At 44.4% G+C, this 22,308-nt stretch overlaps 1 protein-coding gene across 3 annotated transcripts in view; it reads right to left on the minus strand.

Moving 5' to 3' along the window:
* Nucleotides 1-4,037: 4,037 nt before the first annotated feature.
* The window catches only part of CDC42 (cell division cycle 42), a 28,031-nt gene continuing 9,760 nt past the window's right edge, over nucleotides 4,038-22,308 (minus strand). For 2 of the 3 annotated variants that reach the window (XM_039563777.1, XM_010412461.3), the window contains exons 2-6: nucleotides 19,043-19,184; nucleotides 14,629-14,701; nucleotides 11,500-11,609; nucleotides 11,206-11,403; nucleotides 4,038-5,442 (exon numbers count right to left, since the gene is read on the minus strand). In XM_039563777.1, the coding sequence (XP_039419711.1) occupies nucleotides 5,353-5,442; nucleotides 11,206-11,403; nucleotides 11,500-11,609; nucleotides 14,629-14,701; nucleotides 19,043-19,147 (576 nt within the window). In that variant the 5' untranslated portion in view covers nucleotides 19,148-19,184 and the 3' untranslated portion in view covers nucleotides 4,038-5,352. Of the gene's footprint in view, nucleotides 5,443-5,702; nucleotides 6,927-11,205; nucleotides 11,404-11,499; nucleotides 11,610-14,628; nucleotides 14,702-19,042; nucleotides 19,185-22,308 lie in introns of those variants that run through there. The other variant, XM_039563778.1, reaches the window with a different exon arrangement.

Here is a 22,308-nt window from a genome sequence, read left to right on the forward strand (position 1 = left end):
TGAAGCAGTAATTTCCTCTTTCACGCTTGATCTTCTTAAAGAGGAACAACAGTGAGGGATATTTTTCAGAGAAAGCAGAGTGTGGGCTGCCAGGGGAAACAAAGCAAGACACCTTCCAAGCACAGCACCCCAGAAGCACCCCATGGAAAAGAGCCAGACAGAGCGAGAGAGAGGATGGTTCACATAAGATAAGGCAGCAGGAAGGCTGGGTCAGGTCAGTGCTGACAATGCTCTTGCAAGTACCACTCAGAGTCTGGTTTTAAAAGCAGGCAGCTGCTGCCATCTGCAAATCAAGAACTAGATGGTGGTCAAGTACCAGAGGACACTGCTGTCTCTTGGGAATATGACAAAATCATTGGTCTGTTTTAGCTGTGTGCAGCAGCAAGCAGCAGAGGCAGCAGGCGCAGATCCACCAAGCAAAACCAACTAGTAGCAACACTGAGATTTTGGGGGCCCTTCAAACTCCCTCCAGTCAGGCTCCAAATTCCATTCTCTACTGGAGGGCAATACACACTTACATTTCATCTAGTACAAATCCCACTAGCACACTCCAAAACCACTATGGGATGTGAAATAGAGCACATAAAGGACAGAAAACTCAGGAGATTTTTACATCAGTCCAATGTAACACTAAAGCAGCTGCATAGCTGCATTCTGTCAAATCTCCTTTTCGGGAACCCCTTAGGACAGGAAGGGCAGACACACATAATCCAGGCAGAGACAGTGAAGCACAAAGGGAACCATCACAGGTCAGATGAACTAACACACTCTTTGGAAAGCCCTTCAAGGCCACTAACTGGGCATGTATGACAGTTTGTGTAATGCCATGAAACCAACTGCTCAGAAGCCTGGGTGACTCGGCTGTGTTGGGGAACATGCCATTGCTCCTGAAAGCTCTTCTCTCAGAGGTCCTATCAAATGTGCCCATCTCTCCTTACTTGATACCCTCCCCATATTTTAATTAGGGCTATACCTCACTATGTGTAATGCCCAGCACTGACAGCAAGATCCAGCACACTACTGGGAAGGAGAGGGAGGAGAAGAGTGAAAAACACAGCTGAGCAAAGGAGCTACCTTCTGGGAAAGTTGCAGAGCTCAGCCTGCCTCACTGATCTCCCAAACACTTCAGTAAAGATGACCCTTACTGCATCTGATGTTCAACAGAACCATTTCTTCCATGGCATAACAGTTTCCCATTCCTCCACAGGGAAACAGACAAGGGAGAACAAGAAAAGGCTCATGACTCCAACATGATTGCAGAGCACAGAAAAGCTTAGAGAGAAAAGACAGACATCAGTTTAACACAATCTTAGCACCAGTCTGCATTACAGCAGCCATGCAGAGTCCATGCCTGCACCAGAAGGTACAGAAACAGCAGGATTAGCTGAATCAGCTTAAATACAGAGGAAAATTTCCACATACCAATTAAATCAGCAAGGCAGGGACTGAGCATAGGGCATGCTTAAAATCATCATCTGCTCAGGAAAGCAACTGCTGCCCTGGAGCACTCTTCCCACCAGTAATCAAGCCTGGAATCCAGTGTCTTGGTCCCCTACAAGAGGCAGGGCTTTTTTCCACATTAACTACTTCCTATTTAGTCCTCAATTTCCGTATGTCAACTCCACTGACAACAGAACAGTGGGAAAACAAACTGATTCATGCTGTTTGTCACCACAGCACACAGGAGCTTACCTGATACAGCTGTAATGGTCACACTGTGGGCACGCTCCCACCTACTCCCTAACTCTCTATACTAGATCTGCTCTCCTACCTCCTCCCTTGCACTCTTTTTGGTATCAGCTTGACCCTGAAAAACAGGGTCCACTAGTTCATCAAGAAAGTATCGTGCAAGATATCACATTTCCATGCAATTCCTGAATGTAACTGTCTCCCTGTACAGCTTAATGGAGCTGATGTTAAAGACGTGTGGGAACACACAGCCCAGACAGGGAAAGGAGATGATCCCTGCTTCAGAGACAACAAACAGCTGATGAAGTGCCACTTGCTTTGAGCAGCCAACAGAAGCAAGAAATTCGCTCACTACCTGATTAATACTAGGAACCAGAGATTCACAATGAGAGCCAACCAAAACCCTCAGATCACAAACCTAATCCTTGTGCAGGAAGAACTAGCTGTTCAGTAAGAGTTACATGAATAACCCAAAGATTTTAATAAGAAATTGCAGTGGCCCAGCTAATAAAACACAAAGCTGCTCTTCAGCCTCCATGCAGCCCTCAGTCCTTGGAACAAGTTTGATATGATTCTCAGGCATCTTCCCATTGGAGATGTTTGGCCCTTTACAGGGGACCCCATCAGCACACGTAAGGCCAAGCTGGATGGGGCTTGGAGCTACCTGGTCTAGTGGAAGGTGTCCCTGCCCATGGCAGGGGGTGGAACAAGATGGGCTTTCAGGTCCCTTCCAACTCAAACCAGTCTTGGATTCTGGGGTTTTATGTAACAGCTGGTTAAGCAGCCAGTCCAAACCTCATGTTCTGTTTGTGCTTATGAGCTACTACAGGTACCTCAGTAGCCCTCACAGGTGAGAGGACAACAACCCTGAGCCACAAGCACATCTGCAGAGGGAAATCCTCTGTCAGTAATGTGAGGAAATCCCAGTTCACAGCACAGACTGGCTGGCCATACCAGGATCAAAAAAGTGCCTCCAAGCCCTGTGCTCTCGAATCCACTAGCTGAAAGCGGCAGTTCCAAAGCGGGAAGCAAGTGGTGGATTTGCCTGCTTTTGCCAGTTTTTCATGCTTTCATACAGGAAGACAGTCACCACAGAGCTCATTCAAGAACTTGGCAAGACAGAGCACATCTCATACATCTGGCCTCAGACAAACCTCTCTACCACACTCCAGCAAAAACCAGGCATAGCGTGAAATAGCTCAAGAGCTGTTTGAGCTTGTTTAACCAGTCGCAGGCCTGGGATAGCTATGTCCTAGCAGATCCAGGAAGCTATCAGGCCTCTGCAAAGCTAATGCAACACTAAGAGGAAGGAAACAGCATCACTCCTTGAAAAGTACGTTTTCATCATGTAGTGCCTCCTGGATTCCCTCCAGAGCCAAGTTTAACCTTGTGGCCCTGATTTAACAGAACAGACTTTATTGCTTAGCCAAAAGTGATGCCTTGAGGACTGGCACAGATCACTGCCATGAAGATGTATGCAGAGGGACCACTTAAGGACATATCCAAGACAGAAAAGGCTTGACAGGATAACCCTGAAGAAGTCATAAAGGGTTCTCCCTCCACTCCAAAGGCAGTTTCCTGCAGGCAATCCCTTGGTCTTGCTGATATTTAGACATAGGAATTAGGATTAGCTGTCACAAGGTGCAGAAGCTGTAAGAACAGCCACCAAGACGTACCAGCTGAACCTTCTCCAGGAAGCCCAGAGTTCCAGCCAAACCTCCCCACAGAAGGCAGCAATTAAAACTGAATTGCAAAGTTGAACAGCAGCACTAATCACTATGAAAAGTGGAAAACCACACATTTTACGCTAAGATTTGGGATTAGAGTACCCAAAAATCAGCTTCTTAAAAGAAAAGTGAGGCTCCTTCTAATGAATTTTAATAAATGCAAGTTATTATCAACAGTGTAAGACTTCACTATTCTTCTGGAGCATGAACTTTATCATGGTGTGATAAAGTGTATGCAGTTCTGGGATAGGTAGATGTCATTTGTCCCTTTAGGCTTTCTGCTATCCACCCATGAGGGGGGAGCAACAGGAAACCGCTTGACAGAAGAGGTGCAGGAGCCCAATAAGCCCCAAAAGCCAGCTTTTACTATTTGGGAGCATGCACACTGAGTATTTCTTTCATTAAAAACTAACAAACCCTCTCTTCATAGGGGTCTGACAGGGAAGATGTTGCATCAAAGATTAGAGCAATTTTGACTGGACTGCGGCCAGAAGCAGACTGACAAGGATTAAACATTAAGGAAAGACCCGAGCTAGCTTGCAAGGAGGAGAGTGGGGCTCACAAGGGATAAAGCCAATATTTACAAGTGCTTCACACTCAGGAAATAACTACCCTCAGGCAGGCTTGTGAAGATACTTTATGTTTAATACATCTGAAAAGAATGCATATACAAAGAACTTAGACATGAAAAAGCATTGGTTCAACACTAATGAGTCTACAAGAAATTGAAATTTTGGAAGATGGAGAAGATTCCCTAAGTCTTAAAAAAAATTGAATTTGCAAACCAAATATATTTTTGGTAAAATCCTTACAATACTGCAGTTGGTCTATGTAGAGACCCTGCACATGATCCTCAGGGGTTGGAGCCCCTCTTATAGGTTCAAGGTTACTCACGAGCAAAATGCAGAAAAAGGGGTTCCCTCAACTGGTCCCAATATGGTGCCACACCAAACACCAGAAGCCCCTCCCTGCAATTCCTTTCAACTGACACAGGCCTATCTTTCCACCCCTCCCTGAAGGATGCCAAGCCATCCCGCAAGAGATGCACCATCAGAGCCAGCTCCAAAACCCATTGCAGCATATCCCAGGTCCCTTCAGGGTGTCCAATAGCAGTGTATGTGCTGGTAATTGTAAGCGTTTCTCTAATAATTAAGGATTGGCAGAAGGTAGATTCGTTAAAAGCCAACTGACCCAGCTAGGCATGTTTTCAAAGGCGCAGTTATTTCTTCAACATGAGCCAGAAGCTTATGATGGCAAAGATTAAGGAAGAGACTGGCAAGTTAGTTTCAAGTCTGATGGTGCATCCAGAGAAAATCATTCTCCTATTCCTAAGGCTTCATAACTTAGAGGATGGGATATAAATTTATGACCTGCACAGTAAAAAAGCCAGGGGAAAAAGATACAAGGCAACTTCAGAGAAGATGTGTTTTCTACAATCCTTCTTAGAGGAGCACCAGCTTGGGACATTTTATTTTCCTGACTAAAGTCTGCTCATACCCAGGCTGCTGGCTGGCTGGCTGCAGAACAGCCCTACAAGATCTAGAAACCAGAACCAAGTTTTGCCACACTGGCATAAGGGGCAAGGCTTCAGTAAAACAGCCTAAAATTAGTCTGTTACAGAAAAAGTCATTGAGCATGCCTTGATGTTAAACAAAAAAAAATTAGAAACAATAAACAAAAAACTAGTAATGATCAGTGTTTTCTGATAATACATAATTACTCAAAATTAACTAGTTTAACTGAATTGAGGGGGCACTGGGGAATAAACACTAACATTCTCATCTCACACAGGGATCGTGTGGGGGAGATGGGAGTGCAGGGCATTTGTCATTATTGCAAAAACAAATTTTAAAATTTGTATCTTAAGTTTGATTTTAACATTGCTTTTAGTATGACATCAAACACCAGCTTTGCAGAAAGGGCCGTGGAGGGATGTTCATAGCAGCACACACCTGCGAGTCTTCTTCGGCTCCGGGGGCTCCAGGGCAGCCAATATCGCTTCGTCAAATACATTCTTTAGGCCTTTCTGAAAAGGGGCAAAGAGAGAAAGGGGCAGTCTCATTTTTGAGTTTTCATACAAACAAAACCCCAGAAAGCTAAGTGGCAGCCACACCCCTCTAAGGACAGATGGAGATTTGCCATCCCCAAAGCCTGCCTGCCCAGCAAGGCTCCATACCACTGCTGTCAGCAGCTCCCGAGCACAGCATCTCATTTTCAGAACAAGAAAACTTATCCTCTGAGAGCAGAGCAGTGTACTTCACAAGAAGCAAAACACACGCACCAAAGTAATTTCCTTAAAGCAATTTTTATGATTAACTGGCTACTCACACATTTCACATGCTAATGGCAAAGTAGAAAGTGCTGCATTCAGATGGAAGAGCTCAACCTGGAGCACACCTGGGACAACACACACCCGTGTGTCAGTGGAGGAGAAACAAGGCAAGCATGCAATGATAACCTGGTCCAGTACATGCTCTGGTTGGGCATCCAGCCCCAAACACCCCAGGGTTAGAAGTAGCCAGGCAGAGCCCAGAAGCTGCCATGGTAGCAGAGAAGTCAAACTGGGAGGAGTACAGAGGGGTACCATACACTCTGTTAAGGATTAAATGGGAGCCAGGATGTGCAACTTGAATAAAGCTTCATCAGTCATTTATACAAACAACCGCAATTTTTAATTTCAAAATTTAAAGACAAGCTACAATTGATGTTTTTTCCTTAAAACAATAAAAATCAGAAGCACGATAGTAAGCAGAAGCTTTACATCTTACAGTAACAGGTTTTAAGGATTGATTATTGAAATGAAGAGCTCTACCATGTTAGTGAAAGCAAGAATTTTAACAGTTCATAAAGCAGTAGCAAGTACATCAATATTTCCTTCCCCCCAAAGACTGACAGATACTCCACCTATAGCACAGACAGCCAAAGCAACAGCAACAGAAAACATCTCACTGCACACAGGAGAACCAGAAAACCCTTCACGTTACAGCATCATTTGCAGATCACCAGTTCAGGTACTTTTGTCATGCAAATACAGTTAAGAGTCACAAGTAGAAATTGAAAACATTCACACTGTTTCTTTCAGTTGGATTCAGGAAGATCAAACATCATCTCTTATTTTTTTGATTGTTCTTTAAATAATGATGTAACCAAATCCTTTCCCCCAACAGCCTGAATTATAAAGCTAGCCACACCTGGCAACCCAAGCAGCAGGGAGTTAAGCGAGTCCAGTTCACGTTCCACAGTCACAATGTTTTACTAAAGATCTCAAGTACTGTTTTCAGTCCAAGAGCTAATACAGAGGTTGCTCTAAGATGGCAAGCAGGCACAACAGCTTTCAATCAAGGTGGTTTGATTCATTTTTAACCAGGTTTCTACTGTAGTGGGACAGAGGAAGCAGCAGCAAGAGGGGAAGAAGAAAGTTTAGAATATACAGCACTTCCTTTTGGGCTGAGTTTCCGGAGGCTCGAGGGCAGCTAGGATAGCCTCATCAAACACATTCTTCAGACCTCTCTACAAGACAGAGGGGAGGAGAAAAAACAGCAGCCAGGTTAGAGGATTAGAGAAAAACAAGCAGATACAAAGAGCATTCAGGAGCAGGCTGAATTCACAGAGGCAGTAAACAGATTTACTTTGCAAAAAACAAAGTAGATCCCAAGAGGAAATCTCATTTAGATGACCCAGAAGTCAATGACAGACAGACAGAACATGTGACAGGCCAAGTCAGACAAAATCAACACTCAGAAGGGCAGAGGCACAAACATAGCAAGAACATGGGGGTGCGGGCAGAAAAAGGGTGACGGTTTCCACTCCACTGCTGTACATACATTGAGGGAGTTTACAGGGGAATAAATCAAGCAGACAGCAGCTTGCCCCACCACAGGGACCAAAAAGGTCAGTTAAACCTTTTGTCATCACCCACGGATAAGTGAGCACCTTGGATGCACAGACTACTGCTCCCAACTCTCCAGGTGGCAGCTGGTCCAGAGCAAAGGCTCCAAACAACTCCTCTGCTTTGTGAATTCAGCCCCTGAATAACTGAAGATCTCCAAATGGCTGGGAACACACAATCTGGGATGGAAGCAGGACCTCCCTGGTAAGCCATCATCACTGGCAGTCACTAACTCTCTGTCTTTAGAAGTGATGCAATATCTTACCAGTGCTACTCTGACACTGGGAGCCAGCATGGAAATGGTGCATTTCAGTTATTCAGTTTAGTTTCCAAAGCAAGTGTAACCACAGAAAGATGGGAACAGCGTTAGGAGTGGAACAACTGGGATCCAACACCAGACAAGCAGTCACAGAGCTGCAGGACTCTGCAGGGGTTACACCGGAGCACGGAGTATGCGCTGCATTTGCTGTAAGCACAACAGGAACAGTGCAGGGTGTTACCACTCCCACCCAACTCTGCCAAGTTACACACCACACTGGAAGTGAAACCTGGCTCAGTTTAGGCTAACTGGACTCGCCTAAATCTACTGTCATGAGTGCACCCTTCAAAAACTCAGGAGAACTGTTTATGACAGCTAAAGGCAAACAGAAAAGCTTCAATTACATCCTGTAAACAACTGCAGTCTGTGCAAAATTTAGACTTCTTTTAAGATCACTCAAATGTAACTGGTTTCTCCCTTACAGGTTATACTGGATATATCCCTTTTAGAAGGTCTTTAATCTTGTTTACCGAAGCACATACATAGGAGACCTCTAACGCAGTGCCATCTGGAAGCATTTAAGGCCATCACATGCAAGATTATACTTGAAAGAACAGTATTTAAGGAAACGACAATGTACATTCTGCACATTCTGTACATCCTCCCCAGCAGTTTTTCTTTTTCTTTAAATGAGTTGCAACTCAGGCTCACAAAAGAGCTAAAAAACTTCAGATAAATAATGCCTCTGAAGTCTAATTAGATTTCCCTTCTCTGTGAGAATAATGCTGTGGCATAAAATCAATTATGCACTGTTAGACAGATGAAGAACCCCGGCAGGACAAGAGTCAAAAAACCAATTTTACTTAAATCCTCCTATTCAGAGACTCCTCTTTTATTTTCCTATTGCCAAGGAGAAATTTGTTCAGGAGTGCAGAATGTGGGATTTGGTTTGAAGGACCTAGCCAAAAAGGGAAGAGGATAAAAAAAAAAACGACTGGGACAAAATTATTGCGAAAATGGACCAGGATTAATAGCCTGGATGACCAAGAGTAACAACATGAGGGAAAGGAGCTGTGTTCAATACCACAGGCACAGAGGCCTGTTAAAATCACGACTTTTGTGTTACACAGGGAACAGGCTGAGATCAGGCTTCCTTTACTCCCTCTGTTTATGGACAACTTAAGGCACTTTATAAATCTGTGTCAAAATTGTCAACCTACCATCAGGAGGGAAAAGAAACCAAATTCAGCACTCTCTGAAGCCCAATCCTAGTACCTAGTACTAGGTACTAGGATTGGGCTTCAGAAAGTCCACTCATACACTTGCACCCAAGAGTAACAGAAGTAACAAACACTGTAGTTGCAATCTGTCAGTCACCCTTTCCTAACAGCAAAGCCTGACCTACTTGTCACAGTGACACTGGGCCCTGTTTTGTAGAGAAAGGTTGGAGATGGACACTGAAAATGCCTTCATCACAAAAAGGGATTCCACAACCTGAGGAAAAGGGGATAGAACTGGCTCTCCAATAGAGCATTCATCCAAACTGGGGGAGAAGATACTCTGTCTTTACAGAAAAAAACCCAGAAATTCAGCCTCTCATGACTCACACAGTAGAAAAACAAATAATGCCAGCTCCATGATTCTATGACTATTTACTAGTGGGTTGCCAAAGTCATTTGTAAACTAGTTGGGAAGAAAAAAAACAGCCTGGACTGCTGAGGTGAACTGCACAGACAGCATCCAAGGCAAAGAGAGACTGAATACCCAGCTGAGTCTCACTTCAGCTGAAATCAGCTCCTATAGCACTGCCTTGCAGGTAGGAAAACAACCCTCCCGGCCAGGGAAGCAGCCGGCTTCTGTGTTCAGCAAGCTGCCAGTGAGATCACTGCAAGAGCTCCACACAACCCTTCGCAGTTCAGCTACGCTGCTGTTCACCAGCTACTGATGACAGACCCAGGAAAAAAGTGTTTTGTGAGTCAACAACAAATGAAGGGAGAAGAATGGAGCAGATGCAAACCGACTAGTTGTCCAAGTGAGAAGGCTTCTGAACCCTCCTCCCAGGTCACTACTGACTCCTAAAATTATCAGTGGGTATACAAGCACTAATGCTCTGGAAAAAAATCAGGCTGAGCTTCCAAGTGCATAAAGTCGTTCACTGCAACAGATACAGATTAGTCTATCTGGAAATAGAAAGAATGGATAAACACTGCCACTTTTTTGTTATATCAACTCTTGCTCTGGTAATTCTAAGTGATTCCATGCAATTTGAGCAGACTATACAAGGCAAGTCCAAAGCTACAGAGGAAAGGTCTCAGTGAGCAATACAAGACAAAGGCCCTTGCAGGTACTTACCCAGCTAGCAGGTTCTACAGCCTAGTTAGCAGCAGCATTCAGGCTGTGCCAGACACCATCTAAAAAGGTATTTTGGGGCTGAGCAGATCCAAGAAAATTACAGCCCAAGCATAAATAACCCTCAGCTTGCCTGTGGGCAGTTAGGAAGCACGGCCAAGACCACCTTTTCATCAGGGATTCCCAGGATGAACAGCAGCATGCCTCACCACACCACCTCCAGTGCCAGCATCCTGCACAACTCCAGCAAAGCCACTTCCTTCACAGGAAACATCCAGGCGAATCTTTGTTACAAAAAGAGCCTCAGAATTTTAAATTGAATGGATTTTAAATGGTCAACATGCAATCTGGGCAAAAGGGGCAAGATAAGTAGAACTTCAGGCTTTGTGAAGTTTGGCAATAAAGTTTTGTGCTCAAGGAGATGAATGCACAACATAACTGGAAAGAGTGAGGGGCTTGATACTGTGCACCCCTGGTTCATGCACATCAGGAAGAACAAATTCTTTACAGACCAGCATTAAGGAAGTTGTTAAAAGAGTTGTAGTCAATTCTGCAAGAGTAGGAACTCTGCAAGAGTAGGATTAAGTTCCCAGAGCATCCAAAGCCAAGGCAACAGACCAGCTAGCCAGAAAATGGCTCCCACTCCAGTATTCCTAACTGAAAGGGAAAAGATAATTGCATTTCTTGCCCTCAAATCAGCTACTTTAGCTGGCTCTACACTCACATTCACAAGTTATAAACATGATGTGAGAACTGTCTTAAGAACTATTTAACTGTTATTTTCTGTTTCAACAGAACTTCCATCTGAAGGAAGGACACAGGAAACAAGCTCACCACCAGCTGCACAGGAAGAGAAGGCAGCTCTCAACTACGAAGGTTTCCGGTCTTACAAGTAACAGCATTAACTTTTACGAGAGGCTTTTTTTTTCCTTCGCCTGCTCGCTTCAGCAGTGAGGTGCACTCTGTATCCCAACCCAATTATTGTCTGTAATGTACCTTTTTCATTTTTCAATGAGTTTTCAACAGTTATTTTTCTCCAGCACAGACGCAAACACAGTAAGCACATCCTCCTCCATCACCCCTCAACACTAGGCTTAAGCCACACAGGCTGATTTTCCTTGTACCACTGCCAATTCCCTGTGCCTTAGAACAACACAACAAAGAGAAAGCTACAGTGTAAATAGCAGAAACAGAGTTTACACCCTTTCACATCCACATTGAGCTGTTTTTCCCTGGAACTGAAAAAAGTATGGAGTATAAGCAAGCAAAAATGGTCAAAGACCAACCCTCACCTGCGTAAGCGCAGAGCATTCCACATATTTTACAGCCTTCAGGTCCCGGGCCAGCTTTTCAGCAGTCTCTGGAGTTATGGGCTTCTGCTTGTTCTTGGCAAGTTTCTCAATTGTTGAGGGATCATCTCTTAAATCAATCTGGGTCCCAACAAGCAGAAAAGGGGTCTTTGGACAGTGGTGAGTAATTTCAGGTACCCACTAAAGACAGACAAGACAACAGCATTTGTTACTAACCACCTAAGATAACTCCTGACATACTTCAGCAGCTCCCTTTTCAGGCAGAGTTCAACCAACCTTTTCTTTCACATTTTCAAATGAAGAAGGAGAGACCACTGAAAAACAGACCAGAAATACATCTGTCTGTGGATAGCTGAGAGGTCGTAATCTATCATAGTCTTCCTGACCTAGAGAGGAGGAAATTGACACTGTATTAGACCCAGACAACAAAATCCTGCCCTTTATAGGGAGCCAGAATGCACATTTCATCACGGTAACATTGCTGTGATTAATCCTAACTCTTAAGCAAAGAGCCAAGCTTAAGAATGGTGAACTCAAACATTTCAAAAATCTAGGTTTCAAATCCAGAATTCATTCAGTTGCTATGTAACAGCGAGCTGCTGAAAGTCACAGGAAAGCTGGGAAGCCTCCAATACATTTTGAGATCAAACACCCTCAGATTGCTTAACACCCTCCTCAATTATAAAGGGAGGCTGCAGAACATGGATCCAGTTATAGAGGATATATATAGAGATCCTATATATAGGACTCTATATATATAGAGAGAGAGAGAGAGAGAGAGAGAGAGAGATCCTATATATAGGACTCTGCACCTAGTCCATTCATTACAGGTATTATGCCATCAAATTTCCTTACCCTGCAAAAAAAACCTTGCTCTTTGAAGGGGAGAAAAAAAATAGTTTTGTTCACAAGAATGTTCTGACTTATTCTGTGAGCAGTCAGTGAAGTGTCTCCAGGCAAGAAGAGGAGAATGTTGCTGGTACACAACTGACCAGGCCACTCAGCAGTATTCTCCAAAAACATCACTAAAGTCCCAGCATGGGCTGTGTTTTGGAAGAAGCCAGCCTCTTCCCTTTGAGTCCCTGTGGCCAAGCAGTCTCTGTAAGGCACCATTAGCACTGATCCACCAGCCTGACTCTGTCTAAACTCATTCTTAAACCTCCTCCTGCCCAATTCAGCAGTACTGCTTTTAGAAAGTAAATTTGGGACTGAAGCTGCTGCATACACTGACAACCAAATCCGAAGCACTCGGTTAAAATGTCTCAGATTCCAACTAATGCTGTCTCATTCATCATACAAGACAAAGACCTCAAAGAATCTTGAAGGAGCCGACACAACACCTGGGACACCTCAACAGAAAAGACCTACAGTTTGAAAACAGAAATCTAGACAGCCTACTTCAGCTACTGTGCTTGGCTGGACACAGAGGAGTAAGCACTGACCAGAATGATAGTCTCAGAATGGTTTGGGGTGGAAAGAACCTTGAAGCTCATCTCATTCCACCCCTGGCCATGGGCAGGGACACCTTCCACTATCCCAGGTTGCTCCAAGCCCCGTCCAACCTGGCTTCGGACACTTCCAGGGATGAGGCAGCCACAGCTTTTCTGGGCAACCTGTGCCAGGGCCTCACCACCCCCACAGGGAACAATTTCTTCCTAATCTAATCTAAATCTAAAATATCCTGTGGCAATTAACAGAATATTCCAAAAAGTCTGTCTTCCAAGTACAAGCTCAAAACACAGACTTGGGTTTTAACCTGAGAACTAAAAATAGGGGTTTCATTCATTGCCAAATTTTGTCACCTGTATTGGCTGCTATTTAGCAAAAAGCAGGCAACCATTAAGAACAAATACTTTCCCCTCAGAAGTCCAGCTCTGGAAAGAAAGCCTTTACATTCACAAGTGCAGAGAGTCACCTACATGCACTCAGGTCATTTGGTAACTGCTCAGAATTACAGGCTGGATCACTGCTCATGTTGATAGTACATGAATGTGCGTAACTACGCACACACCACTTCTCAGAGGTCTGAACCCTCATCATGAAAACAGGCAGAGAAGGACCCAACACAACTTTCACCCACACAGGGACCATGCAATGCTACAACTGCTGTAGGACCACCAAGTCCCTAGAGCACACCACACAACGTGTCAGGAAGGAGTCTCTCTTCTCCACCTAACTCCTTATCCATGAACTAGGAAGCTTACAATAATGGGAACACAAATCCCATTTGGGAGGAGAACATGGAGAGGTAAAGTGAAGCCATGCTGAAGAATACATTCAGTACAGATAGCTCAGGGTACAGCTGCAGTGCCAGCTGCAGGTTGAGCTCTGGGTGTCCAGGAGCCCCGGGTGAGCAGGCACTGACCCTCTGCACAAAAAAGGGCCCAGGGACCTGTGGCACCACCAGCTGATGGACGTTCAGAGATACAGCAGGAGCCAAGGATTCAGCTGGAAGCCCCCAGACTTTCAAACACACGCTGTGAGGGACACAAAAGCCCACAGTTTGCTTTGTTCAGGGTCCCCTCCCAGAGGCGCTAGCTCAAGCTGTTATTTTGGTTTTGCACCACAACTAAATTTTAAGGATCTAGACATCTGAGACATCTATGGGAAACCTGGGACCAAGGCAGTAAGGAAACCTTGTCTGACTGCAAAGTGTGGTGCACGTTGAGCATCAAGCGAGGCCCCACTAGGTCACTGGAGCTGCTACTACAGACTTCAGTCCCAGCTCAGGTGGTGAAGTGTGACTGTCAGAATGGCTCCTGGATGGGCAAACAGGAAAGTTTCTTCAACAGCTATAGGGTTTAACTGGAAACCTAAGATTGTTTCATTAATTAAATTAGACGCTAATGATGCGTGTAAGAATACAGCTGGAAACAGATTAAATTATATCAGGACAATTTTAGATGAAAGCTTATGAACTAAGCTCTCTAGAAGGGCTCTTTTGAAGAAGAGTTTACAATACCAGTTGCTGCCACATCACTTCAGTATTATTATGCAGTAGAGACGGGGTATCCAGCAGCTGAACCAGTTTCTACCCTTTCTTGGTAACTGTTCACACATGCAAAGCAATGTTTAGCTGTTTAATCACTGCACATTTCTCCAGCCTGAAACTGAGAAGCAGCTTAAACAAGAGGCCAGCAGATTTTTAATTTTTAAAAGCACGCACTGAGAGGGCTTATGAAATCCACACCGTGACTTCATCCACATTAAGGATGCAGAGACATACACACATTTAAGACATTCCAATATCAGTCATTCTGTCTTGACAGAATCAAGAGAGATTTTCCCCTTCCATTAAAAAAAAAAAAATATCACCAAAAAACCCCCAACTGTATGTCTCCATGTTCAACATCACCTCAGGTAAATCTTGGTCAGGTACAATGACGTAAGCACTTGGTTTCTCACCTGCAGTATCGAAGAGGCCAAGGGTGTAAGGCTCTCCTCCAATCATCACTGTTACAGCATAGTTATCAAAAACCTGTCAAGAAAAGAGACACACATTTAGAGGGGACATGAATAGGCCATCTCTCAAACCATCAGCTTACCCATCTTGCCAGAGCACCTCTGATTTGAACAAGAGACACCTCTACAGGAAAACAGAACCATCAAGCTTACACTGCTATTACCACTAATACCATTAACAGAACAATTCCATATGGAATAGGGATACTCCAGCTGTTTCCATGACATACTAAAGCAAAGGCGTATGATGTACACCACTGAATAACACATGGTAAAAACCACTGAGCAAAACACCTACAACAGTGTTTGCCTGTTACTGCAAGGAGGTTTCCCACGCTGCCACAGAAATTCCAAACCTTAGTGTGACAGAATAAACACATCTCCACAAGGACAGAACGGGTAATGTCAGCCCCGCCCTTCGGGCACACAGTGATGGGGCTGCATCTCACAGTACCCAAATCCTCTGAAGTCCGTATTTCTAAATATCTAGGGAGCTCTATTATAGAGTCCATCTTTTCAAAAGGGATTTATCCTCCATCTTTGAAGGAAGCAGCATTTGATAAAAATCAGCCTGTGTCAAATTCAATCTAAATGGAGAGTCTGACTCCAGATATCAAATACTATTGCCTCTGCAACATCACCTGGCACAACAGCACTGCCCTCCAGGACAGACCCACTGCCCAGATCAAAGCCAGCACTACCCACCGTTTCACCCACTAACTGGTTTAGAGCACAAGTGAGCACAAGGGCCTATGCAAAAGCTCACCTCCAACACCCAGCCACTCAGCAGTGCTATGTCTGAGGTCAGCATCCTTCATTCCAATTACCATGCTATCTTCAGAACCACAAAAGACAGTATTGCAGAAACTACCTTTGGCAAAAGATCCTTCCCACTGCAAAAAAACCAAAACCCACCACCTGTCCCTGCAAGTTGCTGCATGGTCACTTGGGGCCAGTCGGGATCTCCAAAGGATAACGGGGAAGTTCTGCTTCCTCACAGAACTGCAGCCTGAGCAGTTCTCACAGCTGAAGTAAATCCCAACAAGAAAGAGGCCAGCAGCCACCTCAAAGGCTTTTCATGGAAGCAAGCAGGGAGGGATGTGGAAAATAAGCAGTCCCACGCACCTCTTGTTAATATAGCAAGAGCTTAGGTCATTGGGAAAAAAACCACCAAAATTTGAGGTAAGAGCACTGAGACTGCACTTCAAAGCTGTACTTCCCAGAGTTCAGATATCTCCTTCCCACCTGACTGCCCTGGTTAAAGACACTGACACTACCCTAATTTTTTCAACTTTTCACTACTCACAATGACTGAGAAAGCAACTACGGCCACTGCACACTGCATATCCCCACAGCATCATCCAGAAGCAGAAATCCACTTCTCACACTATTTTGAATTAGTACACTCAAGATTTTAAAGCACTGCAAGAGACCTCACCACTCGTTCCCATTACCTGCAGCCCAATCCATCACACGCTGCACTGGGTTTGCCTTAACTGAACACGCAAGTATCCAGCTCCAAATAACACCTTGAGGCTGAGGGAGGGTGGAAAGTATTTCACAGGGCACATTCAACACACCTGTACTGCTTCAAGACCCCAAAAGACAGATCAGGATGAGGACTCCTCTGTTCCTAGGAACAGAACAAGGAACCAGAATGATGAAGGTCAGAGCATTTGCTCTTCCAGATGTCAGAAGACGGTCAGCAGCTCAATCCCCCAATGATATCCCCCTGTTTTTGCTCACTACCACCTGTAGCTGCCCTTTTAAGGCAATTAGCATGTCTTCTTCTTCATCTTTTTTTATTTTTAAAGCTCCCTATCGCAAAATGGGATTTTTTAATTTCAATATTTTTGTTAAGGTACAGCTACTACTGAAATGTTTGGGGTAGAGCCCTAAGGAGGCCAGGGTTACGAGGCTGGCCTTCACACAAACCTGGCAACTACAGTCTCATAGCAGATGTCACAGACAATTTCATCCTCAGTTGTGCCAAAAAGGCTAAAAACCAGAGCCCAAATAAGTTTCAGTTCCTGCTAATGCCAGAAAGCCCATGGCAGCAGCTGGCATGAGCTCTCATGGGAGAAGACTCACACTTGAGCTGTCACAACCCAAACACTGCCAGTGCCTTTCCATAGATGTGCCCCTCACTGCCTTGATTTTTGAGAATGGCAACAAGATCAAAAACACACAGGTAACAAACCATGTGCAGCACCACTGTGAAATCCATCTTCCACTGGGAAATATCCTCCATAAAGAGAAAAGATTGCAAAACACAGAGCCAACTGAACAGAACTATCTATCAGTCTGAACTGGTATGTTCTCCATCCATACTGTGGCCAGGCCACTGCACAAGCACAGCAGTATTGGTTCTATTTCTCTGTCCATTCACTACTAGAAGCATTAGCTGGAATATCAGAGGTTACACACCAGTTTCCAGAGTCTGAAATATGCCTCTAGGTCATTCACAGATTTAGGAATGGGCCTCTGATATGTCCGGAACAGCAAGTTCCTCAAGCCATGAAGTTCACAGATAAGTAACAGGCCAGAAACATGGGGCAGGTTTAAAAGGCACTATAAAGAAGCCTTAGCACCTTAGCCTTAGGACCTTGAACACACTTCACTGGCAACTAACTTTTTAGCAAGTTTTCCACATTCCTGCTAACAGAGATTTACGGCCACTACTACTGTGTGCAGGACAACAGACAAACTTGAAGGCTTTCAAAACACATATTTTAAGATTATAACATTTTTCAACTTAATCACCTCCCTTAAGGGATAAGTATAGAAACACTCAGTGCTGAACTCACTGACCAATTTCATTTTGCCTTGACTACAAGCAATAGCTTAAATAGGACAAGCAGCCTTCCAAAGGTTCAGCACAGGATGTGACAGCCCTACAAGCATCACATCAGGATACTTGACACCACTGAAAAACTTAAGAACGGTGAAACAGTTTCAAATGCCACTTCTGTACAAATCCATAACAGAGCCCATGAGAGAGGCTGATCCCGGGTCTCCATGCTTACAGCACAATCCACAAGTTCCCAACTGTGGCCACTGCATTTACCCTGAACACTATGAGGTTTGGGAGTCCTTTCATCTTTAGCTCCTGATCTACAGCTAAAGACAAACATTTTTATTTTGTGGAAGTCTGTCCTACACAGGACAAACCTTGTATTTGGTAAGTTGAAAAAATTTTGATAGCATACAAAGCCAATACCTCCAAAAGACGTGATGATGTTTACTGCAACTTCTTTCCCACAAAGAAAGGACATTTCTGTAAAGTCCTATTCCAGAAGAGCTATCGGGCAGAGCTACCCAGCATCTCAGAGGAGCTATCTGGTCTTCTGAGTTACTTTGTAACACAGAGAATATTACCAACCCTTTCACCGGCGGGTGTTCTCTGTGATGCATTTCCAGACCCAAATTTGTTTGGGATACCAAGGTAAACTCTTCAACTCGTGTATTAGTAGAAGATGGCCTTTTCAGATCCACAACAGAGAAAATTACTAAAAAGTGCATCCAGCTGTCAAAGTCTCTTGCAGCAACCTCACTAAAAACTGACGCACCTCAGTGGCAGTATATGATCTTGCATATGCAATATTAAGCAGAAAAGCACTTTTCTAACAGGAAGACTGTGCACATGTCTCACAGGCAGCCAAACTGCTCTCAACTAAAACTTTAGATAAATCAAGGGATTCAGTATTTCAGAAAACGGAGCCTGTGAAACTCAAAAAGGTTACTTCAACATAGTCAAGGACTACACATAAACTGGCATACATTTGGAAGTACAGAGGAACGTGACTGCATCCAAACACAGTCCTCGTTCTTAGCTGAAGTTGACCAGTCACCCTCCATAGTTCACTACATCTCTGGATCTTTCCAGAACTTTTTGGAGTTGCAAAAGAAAAATGAGCCTCAGAAAATGTTAACTGTAGTCACTGACTATTCCAGCAACATGAAACATGCCTTTCCCTAGAAACAAAGGCGTAGCAGGAAGTGAGAGCACAACCAGGACAACAGGTGTTCCTACTGCTTGCTCTCCACTGGTCTGCAGTTGCTCACACTGTTAATCTCACGCACAGAATCCACCCACAAAGAAAACACAGATTCTGCAGAGCAATCAAGCAGCAAGAACTGACCAGATGCAGGTGAACTGACCACCATTACCAGGAAGGCAGCAGCACGGTATCAGACTGATTGTTACTTTTCCATGCTGTATTAGTCAGTCTCCAAGAGGAAAGCAGGCTGCAAGAACACGTATTAGGGCATGCATGCCATCAAGGTTAGTTCAAAAGGGAACTCATGCTACCCTGCCCCATCATGCCCAAAGAACATGAGCCATTCTCACACTTACCGTTGGTACGTATTCCGACGGGAATTTATTTGTTGTATAAGAAATTAAGAGACAGGTTTTACCAACAGCACCATCACCCACTACTACACACTTGATCGTCTGCATAGCTGAAATCTACTAGAATATCAACTCCAAAGAGAACCTAGAAGAAAAAAAAAAAAAAATACATGTATTTAGATGTTTCCCATACTCACTAGATAGCCATGCACATCACCTTTGACTCAAGCCCAAACCACTAACAGCACATTTGAGATATGAAAACAAGACATTCCTAAATGAGCTGGTATATCCTTTCTCTCCACCACACACACAAAGCTGCTCACATTCATAAGCTAAAGAATTTTTGCCTAATTACCTAGAGGTGGGCAAAAACATCTTTGGGCTTTTCCAGACTCGGTTTTTAATGCATGGAAGCATCTAGCCCCAGATGCACTGAAAGCTTGAAGTGTAAGCTCTGGTCTTGAGAGCTGCTCAGTAACACACCTGCCTCCCCGAGAGCTCCCTCTGGAGAGCAGCTCACCATGAGACATTCTGGCAGTGCTTTGAAGCTAGTTTATGGAATAAAAATTAAGGTGTACAGACAGAAATAAATATGATTAGTTTCTTCTTTCCCCGCCTTTTTTAAGGCCTAAGCACCATTTTACAATCTTCTGGTTAAAGTTGCTAGTTAACACACACCTCTATCCCCACTGTGAAGTGTTAACAGCACTGAGAGCTCAGCAGGGCATTCAGATCCCAAGGGAATTACTCTTCAGTAATCCAGATGCACCCAGCTACTCCAACACTGTCTCAGCAAAAACTTTAGTATGTGAACTAAACCAGTATGTATCACCAATATCTCCTCCAAACACTTGCTGGCTACCTCCAATGTTGCATGGCCGTCCTTCATTCGTGTATTACTTTAATTAGAGGAGTACCAGGCCTCTGGTCATTCCTTCACACAGATGTGTGAAATCCTGACCCCAGCAAATTAGTTGCAAAGCTCTCACTGACTGTCAGCATCATAACATCCGAAGTACTTTTATTTACAGCAACAGAGACTTGCTGCAACGTCTTTGTAGTCCTGACAGGCACCAGGGGGTGTTGCAAGCAGCAAATTTGCCACCACAGGAACAGCAGAGCCTTAGCCAAGCAAGGATGCTGCCACGGCTCTCAAGTCTGGGTAACTGCATTAAAAAACCCAAATCAAACCCTCCTGAACTGTGCATTTGGTCACTTCCTGGGGATTTCACTTCTTACAGTAATGTGAATAAAGTACAGCGCAAATCCAAATTTTTGAGGCTTTAGTCACAGCCAGCAACATGATTTGATACTGTATATCACACTGTCATGCCTGCAAGGAAAGGAAATTACTAGGGACTCAAAAGAAACATATCACCCCCAGCTCTTCTTCAGATACTGCAGGGATGCTCTAAGATTTCAACAAAGACAGCTACCTTCATAATAAACATCCTCAAAGTTCCTAAGAACAATACTTGTAGGGGAATACTAGTCACCACCATTCCCACAAGACCCGGACAAAAATCACAAGCAGTTTTAGGAAATGGCAGCAAAGATTCTCAGAGCAGGCCACGAGCCAGCACCTGGTACACAAGCCACTTACACTGCCATCCTCATCTATAAATCTTCTTTCAGCAAACACAGAGACAATGAACGATGTGTGTAAGTATCAGGTGTTGCCACCGGTCCTCTACTTGGTGCCCAATTTCAATATCAATAGAACCTATTGATTTATACAGATCTCAGTTTCACAGTGGACATTCAGCAGGATGCACTGTGCAGATTTATCAACAGGCCCTTCATTACTACAGCAAAAAGCTCTGCAATTCAGGCCTGAAGCAAACACGTATTTACTCAGGAGGACAAAGCAATTACTTACGTTTCAAAAGACATCCTCTGTGTTCAGGCCAGTTCAACTGTTTACATCCAAGTACTATTATTCAATATTGCAAAGTGCTTCCACAGTTCAGCCTTGCCATGCTGGCAGCACTGACTGATCCCAGAGAAAGTCCCATTTCAGAACAAAAAAAAAAGCAACCAGACAGAAAGCGGGCAGTGGAACAGCACAGCTCAGGCCCACATTAAGAAAGTCCTCATGCTCAAAGCAAAGGTGGAAAGGGATGAGCCACTCATTAAGGAGATTTTCAAAAGGAAAACACACCAAAACTCAGGCCGAGCAAACAACCCAAGTGCATTCCAGCTAACCCCAGCCACAGTAACCAGTATGCCCCACGAGTATAGCCAAGACAATTCTACCACCTGCCTTTTGGTTTGGGCAAAGCTGAAAGCATTCAGCTCTGCCACTATTCAGCACAGGTAAACTGCTGCCTCCAGGAATTCCTCTCAGAGTTAGTAAATGAAGTACAAAACAAATCTCCACACTGGGTTTCCCAGCCACTTCTCATATGTTTTTCCAATTTCCACTCAAATTTGTTACACTGCCCAGCCAGTCCCTGGAACCCCCGCTCCAGCTGTCCCTGCTCATCCCAGGGCTGGCACAAGTGGAGGAACATCCATCCCTCTCACATAACAGCACTTACAGTCACCCCTTTAGAGAAGCACGCTTTCCACCCTGCTCTCCCCTGGGCAGACCAGAACTCCTCCATGCTGTAATCCTCCCTTCCTGTTCTACCTCCCTCTTCTACCTGCTTCCCCAATTATTTGCATTTCCTTGTTTACCTGTAATTTGCAGGTTACACATCTGCTTCAGACCAGAAAGCGCACCAGAGATAAAATCCCGGCTCTGAAGCATTCCCTGTGCTCACTGCAACACACCAATCCATGACTCTCTATAAATCCAAATGTTGTTTATTACCAGAAAAGCTCACATACACCTTCGCAAAAAGAAAAAACAAGGGTTTAGTATTATTCTGTAAAGCTCATTACTCCAGAGAGCACCAAGCAAGCCACAGTACTAGAAAACATCTCAGGTCACAGAGTGTGCTGCAAGCCTTCACTTTCTTTCCTGTCCTTGGACACAGTCAAGTCCCAACACTGGCACTGGGAGAGAAGCTGCTGTTCTCTGGCAAGTGCTCAGGTCAGAAACTGGGGCTGACACAGCACCAGCTGCGCACACACACCTTGCACATAGCTCACATTATTCCTGCCACAGCTCCAACTCTGGCAGTGAGCTATCAGCCCTATCCACACAGTTTCTCTTGCAGAGAACACCAGCACTGCAAACCAAGAGCATCTACAACAGCACTGCTTATTCCCTCTGCACCTCCAATTCCCTCCTGAAGTGAAGCACTGGCGTGGTGCACATC

This window comes from Corvus cornix, chromosome 21 (genome assembly GCF_000738735.6).
Source record: "Corvus cornix cornix isolate S_Up_H32 chromosome 21, ASM73873v5, whole genome shotgun sequence".
NCBI classification, from domain to species: Eukaryota; Metazoa; Chordata; class Aves; order Passeriformes; family Corvidae; genus Corvus; species Corvus cornix.